This window comes from Chiloscyllium plagiosum, chromosome 33 (assembly GCF_004010195.1).
Source record: "Chiloscyllium plagiosum isolate BGI_BamShark_2017 chromosome 33, ASM401019v2, whole genome shotgun sequence".
NCBI classification, from domain to species: Eukaryota; Metazoa; Chordata; class Chondrichthyes; order Orectolobiformes; family Hemiscylliidae; genus Chiloscyllium; species Chiloscyllium plagiosum.
The window spans coordinates 6,244,541-6,270,246 of NC_057742.1; the positions used below are offsets into that span (position 1 = coordinate 6,244,541).

The window sequence follows — 25,706 nt, forward strand, 5'->3', positions numbered from 1 at the left end:
CTCGCAAAAATGCCATGTCATAGAAATGCAGTTGACCTTATTGAGGACAGTCCACCTACAGAGGTCACAGAAAGTAACAATGGTCCTTTATCAGGGGGAGGCACGGTGGCTCAGTGGTTAGCACTGTTGCCTTACAGCAGCACGGACCCGGATTCAATTCCTGCCTCAGGCGATTCTGTGTAGAGATTGCACATTCTCCCCATGTTTGCGTGGGTTTCCTCCGGGTGCTCTGATTTCCTCCCACAGTCCAAAGATGTGCAGGTCAGGTGAATTGGTCAGGCTAAATTACCCATAGTGTTAGCTGCATTCGTCAGAGGGAAATGGGTCTGGATGGGTTACTCTTCGGAGGGTTGGTGTGGACTTGTTGGGCTGAAGGGCATGTTTTCACACTGTAGGGAATCTAATCTAATTTAATAAGCAAGTCTGTCAACCTGTAATTTTCACAAACAGGTGAATGGTGTGGTTTCAGCATGATACTCAAAACTCTGATTAGCAGAAGGGTCTATAACCAGAGGACACAGATTAAGTTCCATTGGCAAAAGAACCAAAAGTGAGGATTTTATTTGGGAATCCAGATCAGAAAGGCCAGTTAATTGATCTCACCACAATTGATGGTGTGACTTTTAAAGGAGATATTAAATGCAGGGGCCTGTTGACTTCTTCCATCATTGAAGATCCCATGGTTTGATTTAAATCAAGGGTGTTTTCTCGATCCACATTTCATTCATGCCACACACCACACTTCAACAAGCAAATTTTCTGGTCTCTATTGATTGCTTGTGGGATCTTGCTATGCATACATAAGGTCCATATTACAATGGAGTAACAGCGACTGTACTTCAGAGATATGTTTCTCAGATATGCAGCACTTTGGAACATCCCGCCAGATGTGATGTGAGGTTTGTCTCAAAGAAAGATTTTTTGTCTTTGGTTTCTTTGCAATTGGATTGAGATTTTACTTCACTTGGTGGGTCCTACTACATTGTTGTAGGCACAGTATGCAGAGAGACACATTCTGATCAATAAGTGGTTTTGGTTGATCGTTAATCAGTATCTTTCTCCTTTTTTTTCCCTGGATGCAGCTTGCAGCTCTGAGTTGCTGAACAGCAGTAAGAGTCCCCCCTCAAAAGGCAGTTTCATAACCGAGAACTCGCTCTCCGCATCATCAGAGGTATTTAATATGCAGGCTAAGGGTGTCCGATATTTCCTGCACCTTGGGGTCTAATAGCTTGCAATATTGTGTTCAATTAGATGCATTTTTGCTCCATCTGCAGCAGACCGTTTTGTATATAATTCAACACATTTCGCAGTGAGTTTCGGCTAGGGAGCCCCAAACATGGGGACATAACAGAGAGGCTGTTTGGTGGGGTGGTCGTGATATCAGGAAAGTCTACATCACACAAAGGGTATTGGAAATGGAGAATGCCCACCAAACCACCCCATGCATCCCACCGCCAAAATCTGAGGCAGAATGGGAGCAGGAAACTCAACTGAAGAAACCAAAACTGAGATTGATGGACTTTTGTTAAGCAGCTTGACAGGAACCAAGGCAGGGTGTCATATTAAACATACAAATTAGTGATCCAACTAAATGATGATAGCAGAGATTCAAAGGACTGAATGGCATAGTCCAATTTCAATCTCCGTGAAGTGAAGAATCATCAGAAAATTGATACTTTTTGATATATGACATTTAAGGAGACTGTAGCAGAATTCTCAACTTGAATTAAATATGACATTGTCTTTGTTTGATGCCAAAACATTGGTGTAATGGTGAATGAGATCTGCAGTGTCTAAGGTACAAAGATGAAGTATTAAACTCTGCTCCCATCTGCTATTTTTGAGAGATGTAATATTTTCAATCTCCTCCCTTGGAGAAGTGTGTGTAGTGGAAACATTTGCGGGAAGGTGACTAGTCTGACAGCAATAACAGACTGCACTTGTGTAGTGTGTTTAACATGGTAAAATATGGCAAGGTGCTTTAAGGAGTATTATCAAGCAGAACATGACACTGAATCATCTAACGGGATATTTGGCGAGACAACTAAAAGCTTGGTTAAAGAGGGAGGTTTAATGTGTCCCTTAAAGGAGAAGAGATAGTTGTTGAGGCTGAGAGCTTTGTAGAGGGCTTCCTTAGCTCAGGGCCAAGCATGTCCATCAGTGATGGAGAAAGAAACTTGTGGGAGTACAGGAGGGGAGAGGTGAATGTGTGCAGAAACCTCACTCTCTGGCACTTTGGTAGTTTTTGTGTGTCAAGAGTTATCATTTCCTCTGCAAACCAATACCAACTTATTGGGTCATCCATCCTTGCTGAGTGGAATCTTGCTGTGCATAAAATTTGCCTACATTATGGTGATTGGACTTCTGACAAAGGTTATTTTAATATATGACGTCTTTTAATATTGGGATTTGGGTGTTGCTGGCTGGGGCAGCATCTATTACCCATCCTAGTTGCTCCTTGAGAAGATGGTGGTGAGCTGTCTTCTTGAATCACTGGAGTCGTTGGGATGTAGAGACACCCACAGAGCTATTAGGGAGTTCCAAAATTTTAACCCAGCAATAGGAAGGGAATGGCAATATATTTCCCAGTGTGGCTGATGTGTGACCTTGGTGGGGATATTTGTTCCCATACATCATCTAGCCTTGTTGTTCAGCACAGTAATTGGCTATTCAGCCCAGCAATCCTGTACTAGCATTCATATTCTTCACAAGCATTGTCTCACACCAGCTGCATACCCTTCTGTTCCTTTCTCCTGCATTTATTAAGCTTCCCTCTGAGTGTCTCCAGGCTGTGTCCCATGGTAACACATTCCACATTCTTGTCACTCACAGCATAAGGAAGCTTCTTTTGAATTCCTTGTTGGATTTAGTCAGAACTGTTTTGTGTTGATGGCCCAGAGTTGCAGACTGCCAACAAACCCAGAGATTTTCACATCAACCGTTCGAATGCTTTGATCACTTATGGACCTCGATCAGGTCTCTTTTCAATGTTCTTTGTTATGGGGTGAAGAGCACTTTTCTTAGTGGAGAAATTTAATAAGGTGTTCTGGAAACGCGTTAGTTCTGAACATTTGATGTTTGAGGGTTCAGTCAGATAATTGACTCATTCCCACCATGGAGTTTAATTGGATCTTTCTCTCCCTTTCTGTAGGATCTCCGCTCTGGTTGCCACAGTAGAAGCAGTTCATCTTCCTCTTTACAGAGTACCCCACCTCTTCCTCTCCCTCCACTTCAACAAAGTCCGGTCTCACTCCAAATCCCAGGTCTGACTGGAATTCAACAGCAGGTCAATGGCCTAACCAGGACATGCGTGGGAAGCCTGAGCACCGGAGTTTCCATGGCAACTACCGCCTTCTCCACCACACCAACGATGGTCGGGATGATGGGATGCCCTCCAGGAAACCAGTTGACCAGCAACGGTATTGTCGGTCCATTGAATGGTGTCAACCAATCGCCTGCATCTGTGGCATCGATCCATAACTCCCTCCCACATACATCTGCATCCCTTAATGTTCCACCGCTAACCAGCCTCTCTAACAGGTCAGATTACCTCAATTTTCTCTGGACAGATAGGCCTCACTCGCAGGCTGCTGCCTGACGTGTGTCGGTGTCTAATCAGATAACCATGTATTCATTCTGTAGACAGGATAAAATGGACAATGGGACAGGACATTCATGACAAGCTGTATCATTGTGCAGTGTGGAAGGCGCATTTTGTAAAGGCATCCATGTGCATCCCAAAATGTAGTCACTGGTTGTAATCTTAAAATCAGAATAGGAGCAGGAGTAGATTGTGCAGGTCCTCCAGCCTACTCTGGGGAGGCTGTGACGTACTGATATTGTCACTGCACTACTATTCCAGAACCCCGGATCAATAATCTGGTGTTGTGGGTTCAGATCCCACCGTGGCAAATGGTGGAATTTGAATTCAATAAAATCTGGAATATATGGCTGACAACCACTGGCAATGGTCATGGAGACACATCTAGTTCACTAATGATCTTTATGGAGTGAAATCTGCTAACCTTACCTGGTCTGGCCTATATATAATTCCAGATCCACAACAATGTGATTGACACAGCTGCCCTCTGGGCAATTGTGTTTAGGCAATAAATGCTGGTCTAGACAGTGACACCAACGTCCCATGAACAAATAAACAAAAGATCGCGTCTGATTTTCATTTGGCCACGCCTCCATTTACCTACCTTTCCCCGTAATCATTGACTTCCATTTCAATCAAAAATGACTCTAGCTAATCCTTGATTAGCTAGACAGCACAGTTGCTCAGTGGTTAGCGCTGCTGCTGACAGCGCCAGGGACCTGGGTTCGATTTCGGCCTCGGGCAACTGTCTGTGTGGAGTTTGCACGTTTTCCCCGTTTCTGTGTGGATTTCTGCCGGGTGCCCTGGTTTCCTCCCATGGTCCAAAGGTGTGCAGGTTGGGTGGATTGGCCATGCTAAATTACCCATGTGTATGTTAGGTGTGATAGGGATAGGGTAGGGGGATGCTCTTCAGAGAGTCAGTGTGGACATGTTGGGCTGAATGGCCTGTTTCCACACTGTGGGAATTCTATAAAGAAAAAATCACTGACAAACCTCCATTGTTATCTGAGGAAGAGAATTCCAAAATCTGGTGACCCTTTGAGAGAAAATAATTCTCCTCATCTCATCATTAACCTAAGATCCTTTGTTTTGAAACTTTACTCCCTAGAGGCTAAGCTCCTCCCACCAGGGACAACTTCTTCCCAACATCTTCCTTGTGAAGTCTCCTTAGAATTTTATGTTTCAATAAGATCGCTGCTCATTCCCTAAACTCTAATGGTCACGGGCCAAACCATCAACTTTTCCTCAAACCATTTCTCAAGGTTTCCCTACAAAGTAGGGAAGTGACCAATCAATTTCTGCACAGCAAGTTCCCACAAATAGCAATGAGGTAATGGTCAAGAGGATATGCTATTTTTAGTGTTACTGAGGGTTACCAATTGACCAAGGGCTCTGCGGAGAACATGCAGGATTACCCGGTTATGGGGAACTCGTAGCACACATGTTCGCCGTGTCTCAATGGGTGGCAGAGGCAGTCGTGAGTCGAAAGGTTGTTGGTTCAAGTCACACATTAGAGGCCTGACCACAGAAATCTCTACTTTCACAGCAATGCAGGATAGGGTAACGGCCTGTTTGGACCTTGAATTCCTGGCCAGTATTCAATTAGAGCACCAGTAAGAATGCTGTAATGAATCTCCATACTCCTGGGCCAGAGTGTTGATCGCGGTAACTGAATTCTGTGCACTGTGCAATGACTCCTGCAGAAGAACATGGCTCCATGGAGTCTGAATGGGGGTAGTATCAGGCTTGATAACCATCTACACTCTCTAGCGATAATGGCATATTTTTGTTGTACCTAAGGGCTTGTCTTGAGCTTTTCATGAGGGTTGTATTTTGGTTTTGGGACGCCCATTTTTCATTTTCACTAACTCCTTTATTAAGATAGTCTGTTACAATACATTGAGTACTGATAGCTGATTTATGCAGTGCTTCTCTCAGAAGCAGAATTAGAAGAATTCATCAACATCCTCAATAATTGCCAATCCCACATTAAACTTAATGCCATAGCACATGGGGAAAGTGCTAATTTCTTAGACAGGACAATATTTAAATTGGTACAAGACGACAGCACAAGGTAGCAAAATGTTTCAAAATATCAGACATACTTCTGCATGCAAAAGAGCCATCATCCTAAACATATCTTCCACAACTGTCACAGTTTAGATTAGATTAGATTCCCTACAGAATGGAAACAGGCTCTTTGGCCCGACAGGTCCACACTGGCCCCCCGAAGAGTAACCCACCCAGACCCATCCCCCTACCCTATATTTACCCCTGACTAATACACCTAACACTATGGGCAATTTAGCATGGCCAACCCACCTGACCTGCACATCTTTGGATTGTGGGAGGAAGCCAGAGCACCTGGAGGAAACCCACACAGTCACAGGGAGAATGTGCAAACTCCACACAGACAGTCAACCAAGGTAGGGAGTCGAACCCGGGTCTCTGGTGTTGTGAGGCAGCAGTGCTAATCACTGAGCCACCATGCCGCCCATTAATGCACACAGTTGGAATACTTTCATCACGCAGTCGTTTGCCCATTTTACTGAATCTTAAATTTAGATTTCAGAATTGACCGTATTCACTCCCCACAAAGCCCTTGCAACCAACCCCTTTCCCCCAGCACTATATCTCGCCTCCTTGTTTCCACCAGCCCCGTTCCAGCCTCCACATCACTATGCTCACCAACCCTACCCTACTCCCTGCAGTTCTGAAAGTAGGCTCTCTGGCCTTTGTGCATTGCCAGCAGTTTGCTCACTATCCTATTTCTTTAACCTACTCACTGCTTATCCAATCACAGGCTGCTTCTTCCCCACTAAACTCACTAGAGATGGATCAGGAGCAAATGTAAGAGAGAACCAGCCTGCAATGGAGCTGCAACTCCTCAGAAATTCTGTCCATTCTGCTTACGAGTGTGACTTTTCTCTGAATGTTCGCCACTGTGATTGAATTTTCCATGGCTTTTGGGGATTTTGGAGGTGTATTTGCCCCAGTGTACTGTGAAAGCAGATTTCTAATCTATCAATCCACTGTCTAAATGCCTACTTGAAGCTCAGAAAGTTGGGTGATTCACTGTTAAAGACAAGTGCACACAATTTGGTGGAAGATCAACACAATGTTTGAGGGCTGAGAGTTTGGGAATATTGAAACATTTGGGTTTTCTCTTCAGATCTAGAACAATAGAGGTCCACCTTAGTAAGAATCATTAAAGATGCGGCCACATCAGTTGCCAATCCTTGGTGGACAATCCCTGGATGTTTATTACATGAGCCCTGGTCTAAAACCTGGAGCTCTGTCCAGAGATTAATAAACAATAAAAGAGAAAGGTTTGCACTTACGTTGTGGCAATGTCTTACTCAAGTGTCTGATGAGACTTTTGTTCTCAAATCTCTAGAGTTTGACTCAAGTCCACAACCTTTCGATGAATATGCAATGCACTGAGGCACAGCTGACACCTGTGGAGCTTGTAGAACAATCCTGGAAGTTTGACAAACCTAACTGGCTGGGAGTGTAGCAAATGTCCAGGTCTCAGTATGCACAGACACACCAGTCTGGGCTCAACTGGCCTTGGGTTTCACTTCATGTCTTCCCACTTCCTCTGCATGGAAATCAACATTCATCAGCACTTGACTGCTCTGCGTGACCTCTGATCATGTCATCTTTCTGTGCCTCAGCTAATGTTAAAAAAACGACTGTGCAGATGGGTAGGAAGGTCAGAATGTTCTGACTGCTGTACATTGCGTTTTTCCTGGACATGGCAACAACAGCTTGCACCTCACCGCCCTGTGACTGAACATTTCAACTCCCCCTCCCACTCTGCCAAGGACATGCAGGTCCTGGGCCTCCACCACCACCATCCACCTATTGCACTCTTTGCTACCTTCTCCCCAATCCCACCGCCCTCCCATTTATCTCTCCAACCCGGAGGATCCCAGCCTCATTCCTGATGAAGGGCTTTTGCCCGAAATGTCAATTTTCCTGCTCCTCGGATGCTGCCTGGCCTCCTGTGCTTTTCTAGCATCTTACTAGTCTTGCCTTTGAGCTAGCACAGGTACACTACCTGAAATCAGGCACCCTCAGGTTTGAATCCATGTTGGAAAACCTCTTGGCTTTGAAGTGAATGGTTAAGGCTTTGGGTAGTTGGGGTCAAGCAGGACAGGAGAGATATAGGGTGGGGAGTGTTAAGCTGAGTTGGTTGGAGCCATATCCAAAGCAGAAAATCACATAACTAGTCAGGAGCAACACCGTGCCAATGCAGATCCTGACACAATTGCCCAGGAAGTTTATTTTTTATTTAGATTCTATTCAATTAAAATTGCATGGAAGATTACAAAGAAATTACACATTTTAGACACTGCCAGTTTTTGGATAAATGGTTTTGCAGCACAGTACCTATAAAACATCCCATCGTGCTTCGTGTGAGCATAACCTGACAAAAGAAATTAATCTTGAACCAGCAAAAGGGGGATTAGAATGGGGGAGCAAATGCTTAGGCAAAGGGTTAATCTTTCATCAAGGTGTTAAAGGAAGGCAGAGAGCATTAGTGAGGGAGTTGAGACTCTCATTCAGCAGCTAAAGGCATAGGCCACCAGAGATTGGGAGAGGGAAGACATGAATGTGTGAAAGGCAAGAATGGGGTGGTTGTTGGACTGGAGAAGGTTACATCAATAGGAAGGATGAGACGATGGAGGAATTTAAAAGCGTAGGTGCAGAACTTTAACATTGAGGCTGGATGGGGGTGTCTATGCAGATCCACAAGGACTCTGCTGTTAAGTGAATGGAATATGCCAGCAAGACGTAGTGTGGGATCTGGGATAATTTTGGATTATTCATGTTGAGAGCATGCAAGTATATTTTTTGTCTGAATTAACCGATGGATTTGTTAGGATGTTTGAATATTTGAGCATAGTTCCCAAAGATAGTCCAGTATTTTTAATCAGCAAACTAACCTGATGATTCAGTGTTTAATATAGGACGATGATCTGTCTATCTCGGTCCTGCTGCTAGCTGAGGGTGCTTTAATTTGAATTTTTATCAGGAGTGAGTAATTGCTGCCCTTTGGCAAGTCGGGTGATGTCATATTGTGCAAATAAGACTCTGTGATTTGAAATAAATGATGGCTTGGGAGAGCAGGAGTCAGAACAGCTGAACCCCTCGCTCTTCACTGTCAGCGTGGGTAAGCATCTGAATGAACTATATAAAAGATTCAGAAATGGCCTCTACCGTCATGTGAGACAGCCTGCCTAGTCTTGGTCTGTAATGAAGAGAATGTCACTACATAGAATGATGCAGCATTAAAGGAGATCATTCAATCCACTGTCTGTGCCTGCTCTTTAAAGATCTATCTGATTAGTCCCATTCTCCTGCTCCTTCCTCACAGAATTGTGATTATTTTTTTCTCCGAGTCGTTATATCCAATTTTCTTTTGTACATTATTCCTGCATCTACTTCCATTGCCCACTCGGGAAGTGCATTGCTGATCACAACAGCTTGCTGTGTCAAAAATGTTTACCTCATGCCTCCCCCAGCTTTTTTGCCAAATGCTTAAAAACCTGTAACGAAAACAGAAATTGCTGGAAAAGCTCAGCAGGTCTGGCAGCATCTGTGCAGAGAAATCAGAGTTAACATTTTGGGTCAAGTGACCCTTCCTCAGAACTGGAATATTAATCTGTATCTGCCCTTCATTTCAAGAGCTTCTCAAGGAGCTTCATACAATGATTTACTTTAAAATCACCATGGCCAAACCTGTTACAACAAAATCTGGTAACATTACCACAAATGAGCAATTAATCTAGAAGAGTTGGAATGAGCTGTTGGGAATAACAGCAGGCAGATGCCCAACTCTTAATGAGAGCACTGAGATGTTTAATCAACAGCACTGAACCTTAAGTACTTGGCTTAAGAATCCAAAAATTTGTCTTAAAAATTTGCCTGAAATTTGGAAGTCTTTATGCTGCACTGAGGGTGGTTATATTAGTAAGTGAGCAATCCAGAAACCTAGGCGAGTGATTAGATTAAATTAGATTAGATTACTTACAGTGTGGAAACAGGCCCTTTGGCCCAACAAGTCCACACCGACCCTCCGAAGAGCAGATATAAATACAAATCCCATCATGGTAAATGAAAGTGGATGATAAATTCCGTTCATTAAGTACATATGGAATAAAAAGCTAGGAACACTTCCAGTGACCAAGTTTCAAGGAGTCATGAACTCCCCCGCAAGAAAGGAATCTTCCATTCTTGACAAGTCTGACCTGCATGTGACTGCAGACCATGGTTGACTTTTAAATTCACTATGAAATCATCAGACAAGCTATTGATCAGTGTCAAAAATGAGAATCAACAGGAGTTGCCATGATTTAAGAAGGCAGCTTATCACCTCATTCAGGAGAACCAGAAGACTTTGATTTTGATGAGGTGTTGCAATGCTGCAGTACCTGCCGCAGCCACCAGAGGATCATAATGAGCTATCTGGCGAGCAGACCTCCCTCTAATGGAAGTAAATAGACTTGGCAACATGTGTTAACTTCTCAGAAAACTGTTCTTCACGTGTCAAACTCCATCTCAACTCTGTGGAGATCCTACTTTTCATCTTTAAACCCTTCAATCTGCAAATTCAATTGACAGTCCAATGAAATGCTTTAGTTTCTTTTCTGCTCCACTTAATGTCAGATATGGCTGTGATGGGTGGGTTATGGTTATGTTAACTAGATTAACAATCCAAGGGTTTTTGCATTAATGACCTCAAGAGAAAGGTTCACATTTTACCAGGGCAGCCGAGGGAATTTAGTTCCATTAATTGAATAAATATGAAGTAAAAGGCTGACATTATCAATGGTAACAACCGAATTGTCATAAAAACCCATCTGGTTCTTTAAAGCCCTTTGTAGAAGGAAATCTGCTAACCTTACCAAGTCTGGCCTCCATGTGACTACAGACACATATCAATGTGGTTAACCTTGAAATACAGCTGCAATAGCCTAGCTAGTGGCACCTTCTCGAGTTGGCAGTAATTGCTGGCTTTGTCAATGATGTTGTCATCCTGTAACATCGAAGTTCTGCAATGAATAATTTCAAACCAGCTTGTGCTGCTTGATTGCTAATTTTTTTCCCCTCTAAGCAGCCTACAGAGGGCGATCTATACATTCACTAAACTGTGTGCTTGTGTAAAATGAGAGATCTGTCATCCACTGCACTGGTGCTACTCACCAAAATATCTGTGCTCCTTGAATTCTGACCCCGTGAGCATTCTCAAATATAATTGCTTCACAGTTGGTTGTTTACCTTCAATTGCCTATATCCTGAACTCTGGAATTCCCTCTCTAAATCTTCCCACTTTGACCACTCTTCCTTCTTTTAAGGGTACACCTTCAGCCTGTTTCTTTGAGCAAACTTTTGATCATCTGTCCTAAGATTCTGTAAGAATAATAGGGTGGTTATGGTAGGGGATTTTAACTCTCCAAACTTAGATTGGGACTGCCATAGTGTTAAGCGTTTAGATGGAGAGGAATTGTTAAGAGTGTACAAGAACATTTTCTGATTCAGTATTCAAGAAGGTGCAAAACTTGACCTACTCTTGGGAAATAAGTCAGGGCAGGTGACTGAGGTGTCTGTGGGGGAGCACTTTGGGGCCAGCAACCATAATTCTATTAGTTTTAAAATAGTGATGGAAAAGGATAGACCAGACCTGAAAGTTGAAGTTCTGAATTGGAGGAGGGCTAATTTTTACGGTATTAGGCAAGAACTTCCAGAAGCTGATTGAGTGCAGATGTTTGCAGGTAAAGGGATGGCTGGAAAATGGGAAGCCTTTCGAAATGAGGTAATGAGAGCCCAGAGAAATTATATTCCAGTTAGTGTGAAAGGAAAGGCTGGTAGGTGTAGGGAATGCTGGATGACGAGAGAAATCGAGGGTGTGGTTAAGAAAAATAAGAAAGCATATGTCAGGTATAGACAGGAGAGATCAAGTGAATCATTACACTATAAAGGCAGTTTTTTTTTATATTACTTTAGATTAGATTAGATTAGATTAGATTACTTACAGTGTGGAAACAGGCCCTTCGGCCCAACAAGTCCACACCGCCCCGCCGAAGCGCAACCCACCCATACCCCTACATTTACCCCTTACCTAACACTACGGGCAATTTAGCATGGCCAATTCACCTGACCTGCACATCTTTGGACTGTGGGAGGAAACCGGAGCACCCGGAGGAAACCCACGCAGACATGGGGAGAACGTGCAAACTCCACACAGTCAGTCGCCTGAGGCGGGAATTGAACCCGGGTCTCTGGCGCTGTGAGGCAGCAGTGCTAACCACTGTGCCACCGTGCCACCCAGTTTGTGTGTACTTAGGAGGGAAATCAGGAGGGCAAAAAGGGGACATGAGATAGCTTTGGCAAATAGGGTTAAGGAGAATCCAAATGGTTTTTACAAATACATTAAGGATTAAATGGTAACTAGGGAGCTAATAGGGCCCTCAAAGATCAGCAAGGCAGCCTTTGTGTGGAGCCACAAGAGATGGGGAGATACTAAATGAGTACTTTGCATCAGTGTTTACTGTGGAGAAGGACACGGAAGATATGGAATGTGGGGAAATAGATGGTGACTATTGAAAAATGTCGATATTACAGAGGAGGAAGTGCTGGATGTTTTGAAAAGCATTAAGGTGGATAAATCCCCAGGACCTGATCAGTGTATCTTAGTACCCTGTGTGAAGCTAGGGAAGTGATTGCTGAGCACCTTGCTGAGATATTTGTACCATCAGTAGTCACAGGTGAGGTGCCGGAAGACTGGAGGTTGGCAAACATGGTACCATTATTTAAGAAAGGTGGTAAGGACAAGCCATGGAGCTATAGACCAGTGAGCCTGATGTTGATGGGCAAGTTGTTGGAGGGAATCCTGAGGGACAGGATGTACATGTATTTGGAAAGACTAGGACTGATTAGGGATAGTCAGCATGGCTTTGTGCATGGGAAATCATGTCTCACAAGCTTGATTGAGTTTTTTTGAAAAAGTAACCTAGCCTTGATGAGGGCAGAGTGATGGACGTGGACCATATGGACTTCAGTAAGGCATTTGACAAGGTTCTCCATGGGAGACTGGTTAGCAAGGTTAGATCTCATGGAATACAGGGAGAACTAGCCATTTGGATACAGAACTGGCTCGATGGTAGAAGACAGATGGTGGTGGTGGAAGATTGTTTTTCAGACTGGAGGCCTGTGACCATTGAAGAGCCACAAGGATCTGTGCTGGGTCCTCTACTTTTTGTCATTAATATAAATGATTTAGATGTGAGCATAAGAGGTATAGTTAGTAAGTTTGCAGATGACACCAAAATTAGAGGTGTGGCAGACAGCGAAGAAGGTTACCTCAGATTACAATGGGATCTTGAGCAGATGGAGTTTAATTCGGATAAATGCGATGTGCTGCAATTTGGGAAAGCATATCTTAGCAGGATTTATACACTTAATGGTAAGGTCCTAGGAAGTGTTGCTAAATAAAGCGACCTTGGAGTGTGGGTTTATAGCTCCTTGAAGGTAGAGTCGCAGATAGATAGGATAGTGAAGAACGTGTTTGGTATGCTTTCCTTTATTGGTCAGAACATTAAGTATAGGAGTTGGGAGGTCATGTTGCGGCTGTACAGGGCATTAGTTATTCCTGATGAAGGGCTTTTGCCCGAAATGTCGATTTTCCTGCTCCTCGGATGCTGCCTGACCTGCTGTGCTTTTCCAGCACCACTCTAATCTAAACTCTGGTTTCCAGCATCTGCAGTCCTCACTTTTGCCTAGGGCATTAGTTAGGCCACTTTTGGAATATTGCGTGCAATTCTGGTCTTCCTATTAGAAGGATGTTGTGAAACTTGAAAGGGTTCAGAAAAGATTTACAAGCATGTTACCAGGGTTGGAGGATTTGAGCTGTAGGGAGATGTTGAATAGGCTGGGGCTGTTTTCCCTGGAGCGTCGGAGGCTGGGGATGACCTTATAGAGGTTTATAAAATCATGAGGGGCATGGATAGGGGAAATAGGCAAAGTCTTTTCCCTGAGGTGGGGAGTCCAGAACTAGAGGGAATAGGTTTAGGGTGAGAGGGGAAAGATATAAAAGGGACTTAAGGGGCAACCTTTTCATGCAGAGGGTGGTACATGTATGGAACGAGCTGCCAGAGGCTGGTACAATTACAACATTCAAAAGGCGTCTGGATGGCTATATGAATAGGAAGGAATTAGAGGGATATGGGCCAAGTGCTGGCAAATGGGACTAGATTAGGTTGGGATATCTGGCCAGCATGGACAAGTTGGACCAAAGCGTCTGTTTCAGTGCTGTACGGCTCTATGACTCTATGATCTCCTTTGTGAATTGGTGTCAAATTGTATCTGAAAATACTGCCAGGAAGCACGTTGTGTTGAAGGGTGCTATATAGATGCAGGTTGTTGGAGTTGCTCTGCCTTTGAAAGGGGTGAGAGCTGGGGGAAGCTGGTCTCTTCTCAACTTGTCGAATCATAGTCTATTTTAAATTCAAACATACATTCAACATACTCGATAATTCCAAAATAGTTCAGTTCTTTAAAAGTTGTTACTTCAAAGTCAGTTTCATTGCTTTTTATCAGAAGTTTTCCCATTTAAAGACCTACTTCTGTTTAGTGCGTTCACAAAGTCGTTGAAGTAGCTTTGAAGTGTAGTTACAGTTGAAATGTTGAAACATTATGCAGTTACTTTGTGTACAGCAAGCTCTCACCTCACAATAATTGAGCAGATTGATGTTGATTCAGGAATAAATCTTGACCATGCACCAGAGAGAACTCCACTGCTGAACTTAGAATAGTATGAGAGATCATTAGTATGTCTTACACTAACAAAAACAGACAGGATCTCTATTTGATACCTCATCTGAATTATTATACAACTGACAGCATCAACCATTCAAGGGTTTGCAGTGGATTTTGAACCCTGCAACATTCTGACTGAGAAGTGAGGTTCTGACCCTCAGAATTAGGGTGGTTGTGCTGATGTGCTGCACTGGATGGACACCCCATAATACTTTGCACTCCAATACTTGCAGGGAAAAAAGAAGTCGTCCTTTTAGTCCTTATCATATTGGTGCACAGGTAATTTTGTTTCTTGCTGCATTGTTTTGTTTGTGTGTCTGGATGAGGGGCAGAGCAGAGAATGGTGATGAAAATTGTTCTGTTGGTGGCTTTACAGGAGTATTGTAGGAAGGGCGTGCAGCTGGTGATTTCAAGTGCTTGGTGGGAATTTAATGTTCTCCAATCATTTTTTGAACTGTGACAAAGCTCTTATTTTGTCATTTGGATCATTTATACATTTTAATGGGCTCAGTAAATAGTCTAGGACCAACAGGATATTTGGCTGAAATACTAACAGCTAATGGCAAAGAATATTGAGTTCCATAATAAAGCGCATGTGCGCTCTTCCTCGCGCTCTCTCTCTCTCTTGCTGTCATCTTCTTTTTCATGTCCTCACTCTCCCTCACTTTCCATTGCACTTCTCCATTCAACCTTGCTGTTCCTGCAGTCTGCACTTGCTCATCACCCCTCACCCCTTTTCCCTCCATTTTCCCTTCATCAATCCTATCGTACTCTTTCACTTCCCACCCTCTCAATCACTTTCATTTTTTTTTTATTTGTCTTCTGAGTCCTTTGCTGAAGAAAGTCTGGATCAGGCACCTGATATAAATGCTGCACATCTCTGCAATGCCAAAACCATTGTTCAATGTCATTACAAACAGTTAAACTCTCTCCAAACTCCGCACTTGTGTTGTTGCAGTCAGATATGTCATGCACCCAGGCTGAGACTGTTAATATTATCACTTTGTCTTTCTCACTGAAATGCTGAGGATTTTCTCTGTGTCCATGCAGCAGCGTCTCCAGAGTGGGCCAAATACCTGACCAGCAAAGACAATTCCTGTACCAACAGCAACAGCAGCAGCAGTTACAACAGCTACTGACCTCTCAGCAGCTCACTCCGGTAAGATTCGGTGCATTACTTAGTTTGGAACTTGTCGGAAATCTGACTCAAGGTCATGGGATTGGTTAGTCATGCTCTTTGGGAAAATGTTGCCAAAACGTAGTCGGGTGACTAAAACAGAGTCACAGGTGCTTTATTCTAGATCTGACCCTGTCACACCCCGACTGAGCTCCTTGTTGATAATATTTGTAGGTCGATAAACCATTCCCACCTTCATCTCTGTGGCTTGTTAAAACAAGACAACTTTCACCAAGGCTTTGTGGGAAAACGAGACATTGAGCCGGGTGTGATGGTATTAGGGGGAAGGCTAAGATGGGTGAAATAAAGATTGGCCAAAATACTGACCTTTATGGTGCTGTTTCAGCGGGAGGAGAGAGAGTTGGAGAGGTAGAAGGGTGTAGAAATGCAGAGTAGGGTGCTAAGGAAAAGCTGGTGGCATAGTGGTTATGGCACTGGTGAAATAATCTGGGCTATTTTTCTGGAGTCATGCGTTAGAGTCATACAGCGTGGAAACAGACCTTTTGGCCCAATTAGTCCATGCCGACCATGTTCCCAAACTAAACTAGTCCCATTTCCCCTGCATTTGGCCATGATCCTCCAAACCTTTCCTATTCATGTTCCTATCCAAATGCCTTTTAAATGTTGTAACTGTACCTGCATCCACCACCACTTCTGGCAGTTAAATACATGTATGAGCCACCCTCTGTATGAAAGAATTGCCCCTCATTTCCTCCTTAAAACTTTCTTCTCTCAACCGAAAAATATGCCACCTAGTTCTGAACGTCCCTACCCTAGGGAATGGACCCTTGCTATTCACCTTATCTATGTGTCCCATGATTTTATGAACATCTATAAAATCATCCCTCAATCTCCTACACTCCAGTGAAGAAAGTCCCAGCCTAGCCAGCATATTTTTATAGCAAAATACGAATTTAATAAAAATCTGGCCTAATGATGATCATGCAGCTGTTGTCGTTAAAAACCCATCTGCTTCACTAATATCATTGCAGGAAGGAAAGCTGTTGTCCGTATCTGTTGAGGGGCTGAATGGCCTGCTCCTGTTCGTTTCTCATGGTCTTATGACCTATATATGACTGTGGACTCACTGCAACATGATTGACTCTGAACTGCCCTCTGGATAATTAGAAATGAGCCATTCAGTCTGGCCAGTGAGGCTAACATCCCCTAAATAATGTTTGTTTACAAGTTCGGAAACCAGTGACCTTCAAGATGGGAAATGGGATTGGAAAGGTGTGCTACACATGACCCTGGAAGAGAGGAGATCTGGGAGAACTAGTTTGTAATCTACTACAAAGTGGAGGAGCAGCTGTGAAGCCATGACAGGGTGTAATCACTCAATTGAGAATTTTGAAATTGCGTTGTGGAAGTAACGTGGGTCAGTGAAAATGGCAGTGATGTGACTTAGTGAAAACTAGGATGTAGACAGCAGCGCCCTGGATAGAGTAAAGTTTACAAAGGATGGGAGACCAGCTGAGCGGACAGGGGAATAGTCTGAAGTTAACAAACGAATGAATGAGGAACTCTACCAAAGATGGGGTGAGATAAAGTTGGAGATCCAGCAGCCATTGTACAAACAGGCATTGAAGAAGAGGCAGAGAAGATTTACACGGTTGTTAGAGATGTTGTAGCTGTCAAGAAGAACTGAACAGGCTGGAGCTGTTCTCCTGAGATAATTGACCGTTTGAGGGGTGACCAAATACAGTTCGTTATGAAGAGATTTGAGACCAATGGCATAGGGCTATTTCCAGTTTAGCAGAGGGAACATTTAGTGCCTACACATTGATACAGTCTTTATTAAATCTAATAAGGAAGTCAAGGGAATCACCTTTAAGAACAGGGAGGTTAAGGCATAGAACTTTCATTTTTCAGGTGGAGTGATTAAAGTAAAAAGCAGCAAGACCGTGTGGACAGAGCAGAATCACCAAACAGGAATCATAGAAAATCTATAGACCAAATTAGATAAGGAGGAGTGGGAGGGGCTGTTATGAATCATTCAACACTGACACAGTGCAGTTGAGTCAAGTAGCCAATTCCTGTGTTGTAAATTCCTAAATAATTATACCACTCAGACACAGATGGTTTGTAACCAAGAAGGTAATTTCTTTCTTCACTGAGGGGTGTGGACTTCGCTAGCTGGGCTGCACTTATTGCCCATCCCTAGTTGCCTTTGAGAATATGGTAGTGAGCTGCTTTCTTGAACCGCTGCAGTCCACGTGCCACGTGCTGTAGGTTAACCCACAGTGCCGTTAGGGAGGTAGATCCAGGATTTTAATCCAGTGATAGTGAAGGCACGGTGACATTTCCAATTTAGAATGGTGAGTGGCTCGGAGGGGAACTTGCAGGAGGCAGTGTTCCTACGTAAATGCTGCTCTTGTCCTTAAAGGTGGTAATGGTCATGGATTTGGAAAGTGCTGTTCAAGATTCTTTGCTAAATTTCTGCAGTGCATCTTGCCTACAGTACACACTGCTGCTACTGAGCATCAGTGGCAGTAGGAGTTGTTGCTTGTGGTATTGAAGGTATTATGGCTTCACTGAGCTCAGAATAGGCTGGAGCTTGAACTTGACAACCTTATGATCTTTGTTATGGGATCCTGTACTGGCAAATCTGCCAGGACAGCTTAAACTCTAGTCTTGACCAAATTGGTCAGCATTTGAATGGTATCTCGAGGGGTTTTATATATGTGGTGTCTCCTGTATCCTGACCCAGGACCAGCAAGCATTGATTTATCAGATGATGCAACAGCAACAGCAGCAGCACAGACAGCGTGAGCTCCAGCGGCTACAGATGTCTGGAACATCACAACACCCCGTCACCAATCTCTTACAAGGATCTCCGTCCCTGCCTGTCCACTCAGGCCCAAATAACTCTTTCCTTTCTGTTCACACCGACAACAGTGTACAGAAAGCACAGGTATGCAGACAGCTTTCATACTTTGTGTGCACAGAATCCACCTGCAGCCTCCAAGCCTCTCTCACACACCCTCTTTTTCTCTCGTACTCATCCTCTCCTTCTCTTGTATGGTCTCTTTCTCCTGCACATCTTTTTCCTTCTCCCCTTGTCTCCCCTGTCATCTTGGTTTCTCTTTTTTTCTCTCTTTTTCCCTTCTCCCCATGCTTTTCCCCTCATTCCTCATTTTCCCGTCCTCCCCTCAATTTACCTCTCTTCAGGCTGGCTCAGTTTCGTTGTCTTTTTCTCTGTTCTTTTTTTCCTTTCCTCTCTTTCCTCTCGCAGCACAATTTCCCTCTCGTTTGCTGTGTATCTCTGCCGAACTCTCAATCCTACAATATTGTACAGACTGACTGCAGATAAGCATGCTTTTTATAACATACAAAATTGTGACATGAGTTTGGAGAGACACTTCAAAAACTCACACCTTAATGACTAGCACTTGCAACTATATTGGGATAGTTGACGTTATAAAATTAAACAGGAACTGTTGTCATGGCTTACTGTCATACATCTCTGTCATCAGGAAGTGAGGCTTGTGGACAGGAAGTGTGCATTACATGCAATTGCTTTTAATACGAATGTTTATTTTTTACGGTGACATAATGTAGGTTGCATTTCGTAAAAAATGCAGGTCTATCAGTCCAAAAGACAATGAGTGACATTGGCATGTCTAGCTTTACAATGAGTGTTCTGTCAGTCAATCATAGTGTCAATATGAATCTTGCAGATATTTAATAATCATCTTTTTGTACTTTAAGAGATTGAATGACAAAGTCAATCAAGAGAAGAGCTGATGTCCTGCACCACAACGTGATGGTGCGTTGAGGGCAATGATCCTGGACCCTTCTCCTTCACAACTTCTCTTGAAGTCAAAGGCCATGGGTCAAGAGTTGAAAAGCCTTGGATATCTGCTGCTGACTGACGGGCTATGGCACATGGAGGCAGAAGGAAATAAGCTGGAAGGAAGAGGACTCGTTGCATCCTCTCGGGAAACGACAAATGATGCTTCTTTGCAGAGTTGGGGGTGTGGGAGCTACTGGAATGTTTTGGTGTCTTTAATCGAACAGCAGTTCCCTAGCGAGTCATTGGAATCACAAGCAGTGGAAATTTGAGTTTGCCACTGTGGTGGAAATTAGGAAAATGGATGTTGCTGCTGTATAAACTTCAAAGAACCACCTCTAGGCACAGAGTCAGAGAATGGGAGAACCTTTTAGCGTACCATCCATCTGTTGAAACTTGTGGTTAGCAATATCTTTGGTATCTTCCCCGGCATTGTCTTCTGTGTCAGCTATCGCAATCTTATTTTTCCTTTTGTTTTGTGTGTTTGTATATGTGTATTTGTGTTCAATCAATATGTGACACAGACAACTGTCTGAAGAATTATTATCTTTAAACAGACAAAGCTGTGAGGCAGAGGATGGTTTGGGCTTGCTGAAGACAGCAAGTTGCTGCTGAAGGCACCCTGCACGTGGACTATGTAACCCTCCTCCTCCTCCTTCTTCCCAAACCGGCTGAGTGGGAAATATCTGGAGTTCAGAGAGCTTGAACCATCAGGCCAAAGTGTGCCAGGTTTAGACTTCTGTTCGTATGTGCACCATGCGCTCCAGAGATATTGCCTGATATAACGAGGATTTTTGACGAGCAATATTTTTGTGCGGGGGGGATGATTTTTTTTTATATATGATGTTGTTCATTCGGATTTGTAGCCTTACTCCTTGAGAAGATGTTGGTGAGCTGCCTTCTTGAAGTGTAGCAATCCAGTCTTGCCCAGTGCAGTAAGTATTGTGTTCCAGGGTTTTGACCCACTGATGCTCCAATCCCTTACACCACTGGGTGGTTTATAATTCAGATCAGCATTACTAGAAGCCCAGTGTTACATAACCTAATCCTTCTGATTCGGGAAATGAAGCAACCCTTGAGAGGTGAGAACAAGAGGCCTAGAATAAAATAATGAAGATGTGTAAAATAAGAAAAACCAGGTTTCCTCACACTGAGTATGATGGAAACTTGAAATAAAACTAGGAAGTGCACTGTCGGAAGGAGAAAGTCCGCTTTAACCGAGGATCTCGATCAAAAGCTGACCTGCGCTTTCTCTTTCAGACACTGAGCAACCTGTAACATGTTTTATTGCTGTGCAATCTAAGCTCAGACTGGGTGAGTTTTCCCACCATGATTTGCTCTTCATCACAAGAGAGCGCGAAGAGTAGATTGTGGCTTGATGGGATCATGGTTGATGTTGCAGATTTGTCCTGTGATTGTCCACTCATCTCACTGCGAAGATTTCATGCTAACCTCTGTGAGCCATGGTTTCCCTTTGCATTACTTCTCTCTTTCCTCAACAGGCTTAGACCAGTAAAACTGAGCTGTATCGCCTTACCCTCAAATGTCATTGAAAGGGCTAATTCAGCCTGACACCTCCCTACATTTGGTTGGCCACAGTGTCTCTATTGGGACTGTGCTGTGTTGCTGGAATGTTTCGCACAGTGGGTCAGTTCAGTTTGATCTTTCAGCCGGTCAGAAATGGAACTTTTTCTGAATGTTGTGTGGATGCTGGTTTTACAGGCTGCCTGTAGGGACCTGGAGTGTGGGAGGCCCATCAGAGACTTGAATCTTTGTGAGGAAACCCCAAGGGAGTGGGCGTCTCAGGGGCCCTGCCAGCGATCAGGTGTCTGGAGCACTCTCATTCATGTTGGCAAAGGTCCGTGGTGCTTTCAGGAGGTGGAGCCCGCTGACGTTTGAATCCAAACAAAGCTACAATTAATACATGACATTCTACTATCTCAATAATTCCCTGCTGTGACATTGCATTTCTAACTGGCTGAGCCACACCAGTTCCAATCCCACTACCCGCCCCTAAACCAGTAGCTACTTGGGAGGGTGATTGGTTGGCTGACCAGGAAATCCTGCTATTTTGTTGCCCCATCTGTGAACAATGGTGGCTAATAGACTGAACTTTTCCAGACGGTTTAACTTGACGTGGTGTGACCTTGCTGATGGCTGAGCTTCCTCATGTTGTGGTGGGTTATTGCTTTTGGTGCTTGTGTCCTGTTACCGAGCTGCTGTGGCCAGTAAACGTCAGACCGGCAGAATTGCCATTTTCCTCTTCCATCACTGGTAAATCTTGTGCTGACAGTCAACATCTGGAATCTTCATGCCACCCTCTCAAACATTCTTGCAAAGGACCTTTGGGTGTCCAACACGTCAACTGACTCCAGCCACCTCACCACGTGGGTCTGTAGCCGTCTTGCAGTCAAGCCAGAGCGAACAGAATCCACCTCTGGTTGATGAGTGCCAACAGACTTGGTGTGGACTCTGCCTATGAAGGGACAAATGCATTCTTATTTTTGTGACTTTTGATTAATTTCTGAGTTTTGCCGTCAAAACGCCTTGAGTTGACCTGTTGAGTTTGCTTTCCCCGGTGATGGTCACTGTGTCTGAGACTGTGGGCTTCCTTCACTAGAAACACAGCTGCAGTCCACTAACAGAAGCAACTACAGCAGGGAAAAGAAAGGCTTGTGTTTCTACAGGAAAGAATTTCCGACCAGTGGGACCATCTAGCAATGATAGGTTTTGGATTATTTGAACCAATACGTTCTGGGGACTAGGTTGGGAGGTTGATTTGTGATGTGTCTTGCAATATCTTGCACTTTATATGGAAAACAGACTGCTATGCATCATTGATTGAGAATAATTTCTTCCTGAGCTTTTCGCTTTGCTGCCCCAACCCAGTGGAAAATTCCCAGTCGGTTTTGATCTCATGCTGTTGCAGTTGGAAGCATGAATAAACTCTGCCCTGTAGATGTTTAGAATGATGCTAAGTATAGCTGACAGTATATTTCCTCTTCCCTTGCCATCATTCTTCAGGTTAATGAGGGACCTAGCACAATTGCCAACCCTCCAGAATTGCCTTGAAGTCTCTAGGATTATTCAAGGATGCATGCAAATTTGGTGGGGGAGGGGGACAGAAAATTCATAGGAAGCAACAAATTTTTTTCTCCAAATTAATTTTACTTGCATATTAACTATCAAAGCAATCTTGGACATGGGAATTAAGGACTGTTGATCTAAAGGTCAAGAATCACTCAATTGGGTAACACACAGGACATTAGCTTTCCTATTGGCTATAGGAAGGTGGGCAGTCACCATGATGGACCTGTCAAGCAGCCAATGGTGGGAGCTTGGAGGCAGGCAGTTTGGAGGCTGGAGATCCAGGAATGAAGCCTCCAGGAAAAAGTCCGAGTGGAGTTGGCAACTCCAGTGAAATGCATCCCAATTTCTGCTCAATATGCTAAAAGGGTCATTTAGAGTGTGGCAATTTCTGCCAAAGGAACTTCCGATGTTTCTCAAGGAAAGCAATTTTGATAGATATATTTAAAAAAACAGCTTTATTCAGAAACCTTTGTAAATAAAATACGCAGGAACTGTACAAAAGTGTGGGTGCTATTGAGGGACGCTGCAATAATGAAGAAGCAGTTTATGTGGTTCATCCTGTAAATGAGGAAGGCAGTCAATTAAATGTTGGTTTTATATTGATAGAAAACTTCCAGTTTAAAAATAAAAGTAGTTTAACTTGTATTCAAGAAAGCTATGTTTTCTTAGGATCCTTAACTATCTTCTATTTTTTGCAATTGCCTAAATAATTGGGGTTCAAACAGTTGAACTGCCCTCTCAAACATTAACCCAGCCGTGTGGTGTTGGTAACACCAGCCAGCCCATTCTGTAATGGCCTGTCCACTTTAAATTACACTCTGATTAAAGGGTTATATCTGAGACACTGGACTTCTGTTTAACTTCGATTGATTGGATGAGTTCTGTGTTATTCCTTCAGAATTATTGGTGAGAATATTGGGGTTGTCTTGTTTGGGAGTTTGGGCGAGGGGAGTTGCTGGATATTGGGATGTTGTGACTAGGAGATGTGGTATATGGAGGTGAGTGTCAGTGGTTGAATTCTATAAGCTAAGACACTATTAAATTAAAAGAGAGCTGGAAAGTGCACAGTTTATCGCTTTCAGTGTCACACACTCACTTGTGTATAAATTATCAATTTTTGTTTGCCCCTTCCCAAGACTGAGAGTCAACCCTTGGTCTCAATCTTATCAACAGCTAGGCAACAGTTGGGCATTGAATTGTTCTGGAAGATTCGAATTGTTGAAGTTGTGGTGGGGTGCGGGCAGGATCAAAGTAAAATGGGGATCTTACACTTGATCATCATCTAGCAGCTGCTATTATGAAGGGCACATATGTATCTGTACAAGACACCTTAATCCCTTCAAGTGGAAATAAGTTGTAAGAAAATTGTATGCTGTCACTGCTTCTACCATCTTGCCGTCAACAGCATTAGTTTTGAATCAAGTCCGGTGGATCATTTCATAATTAAATGAGTGCTATCTTTATCGTTAGCTATTTGAACATTTCATAGTGCTCAGATTGTCATGTGTTTACGAATCCAGTTCAACAATTTGGAGTTGGATCCCTGATATACTTTGCTGACAAATCAAAACTCTTATTGTTTCATTTCTGACGAAAAAAAATGGATAAATTGCCAACTGCACCCCTTTAGAACAATACAGAGCAGAACAGGTCCTTCAGCCCTCTATGTAGCGCCGACCTGTGAACTAATCTAAGCCCATCCCCCACACTATCCTCTCATCATCGATATGGTTATCCAAGGACTGTTTAAATGCCCTAATGTGGCTGAGTTAACTGCATTGGCAGGCGGGGCATTCCACACCATTACTTTTTTTTGTTTACTTTCTAAGTAAAACAGTGCAAATCAATCATGTAATGATAATAATCTTTTGTGTGTGGAAGTAATGTAACCTATACTTCATTATCCCAATGACGAACTAATGCTAGTGCGATTTTGTGTGGAGGTGTTTAATGTTTATACCGCAAGGAATGAAACTTGAGCGATAATTGAGGGAGAAAGTGAGGTCTGCAGATGCTGGAGATCAAAGTTGAAACTTTATTGCTGGAACAGCACAGCAGGTCAGGCAGCATCCAGGGAACAGGAGATTCGATGTTTCGGGCACAGGCCCTTCCTGAAGAAGGGACTGTGCCCGAAACGTCGAATCTCCTGTTCCCTGGATGCTGCCTGACCTGCTGTGCTGTTCCAGCAATAAAGTTTCAACGATAATTGAGGGAAGCTTTCTTCCACATGCGTAGTGCATCCGAATCATTAAGCTGTTCTAATGAAAAAGGGTCTTTGAAAATTTGTTCATGGCATGTGGATGTTGCCAGTTAGTCCAGCATTTATTGATCATCCCTAATTTCCCAAGAGAAGGTGGTGTTGAGCTGTCTTCTAGAACTACTGCAGTCTTTGGGGTATACATTCAGAATGCTATTAGGAAGGGAGTTTCAGCATTTTGACCTAGTGATACTGAGTTTCATTATGATTTGCTTCAGTGTAACTTGGGTCTAGGATGGGTCAAGGAATTGTAGTTAATCCGTAGAACACTGCTATGAGTGTAACTCCTGAGAAAAATTATAGGAGCATTAAAGTAAAACTTTTTGAATTTATTTATCCCATTTTCTTTGATTTTTTTTGCTTTATGTAGTTGCAAAAGTCTTGGAAACTGAGTGAGGTGAAACTCCGTCACCCAGAGTCAAGAATCATCCAATTGAATAGTAAAGAGTCTGTTTCTTTCTCCAATTAGCTGGGGAAGGGGAGCATCACGGGGGGGGGGGGGGGGGGTGGACTTATCCAAAAACTTGTGGTGGGAAGGTGGAGGGGCAGTTTGAGTTTGGAGGTCATGAAATGTAACCTCCAGGATTTCGCCGGCTCACATGTGCCAGGCAGAGCGGTACCATGCGTGGTCAGGCTCTAAATGATGAGACATGTTTGCAGGCAGCATATGTTATCAGGAACATGATGAGATCACCATCAATTTGGACAATACCACATGTCTGTTTGGTTCACAATGATTCTGATTGTTTGGGTTTATTTTAGAAATAGATGACTTAATAATGAAAGTATCAGAGTGGGGATTGATTTGGATGACCTAGTTTTGGTCTCCATTATAATTTGTTATTTGTTTTCCTATGCACTTTTTAAATGTGGGAGCGGTGGGCATCTTGTGATTGACCGTCATGTGGCACACTGTAAGCTGGTTTCGCTGTTTTTGGTAGAGTTTGTAGCATTTCATATAAAC

General features: G+C 43.4%; 1 protein-coding gene across 5 annotated transcripts in view; it reads left to right on the plus strand.

Moving 5' to 3' along the window:
• LOC122539772 (protein AF-10-like) overlaps window positions 1-24,545 on the plus strand; it is a 184,601-nt gene extending 160,056 nt beyond the window's left edge. For 4 of the 5 annotated variants that reach the window (XM_043674817.1, XM_043674821.1, XM_043674820.1 and 1 more), the window contains 5 exons: window positions 1,083-1,171; window positions 3,152-3,540; window positions 15,476-15,584; window positions 18,313-18,516; window positions 19,314-24,545. In XM_043674817.1, the coding sequence (XP_043530752.1) occupies window positions 1,083-1,171; window positions 3,152-3,540; window positions 15,476-15,584; window positions 18,313-18,516; window positions 19,314-19,349 (827 nt within the window). In that variant the 3' untranslated portion in view covers window positions 19,350-24,545. The remainder of the gene's footprint in view (window positions 1-1,082; window positions 1,172-3,151; window positions 3,541-15,475; window positions 15,585-18,312; window positions 18,517-19,313) is intronic. The other variant, XM_043674818.1, reaches the window with a different exon arrangement.
• Window positions 24,546-25,706: the final 1,161 nt, after the last annotated feature.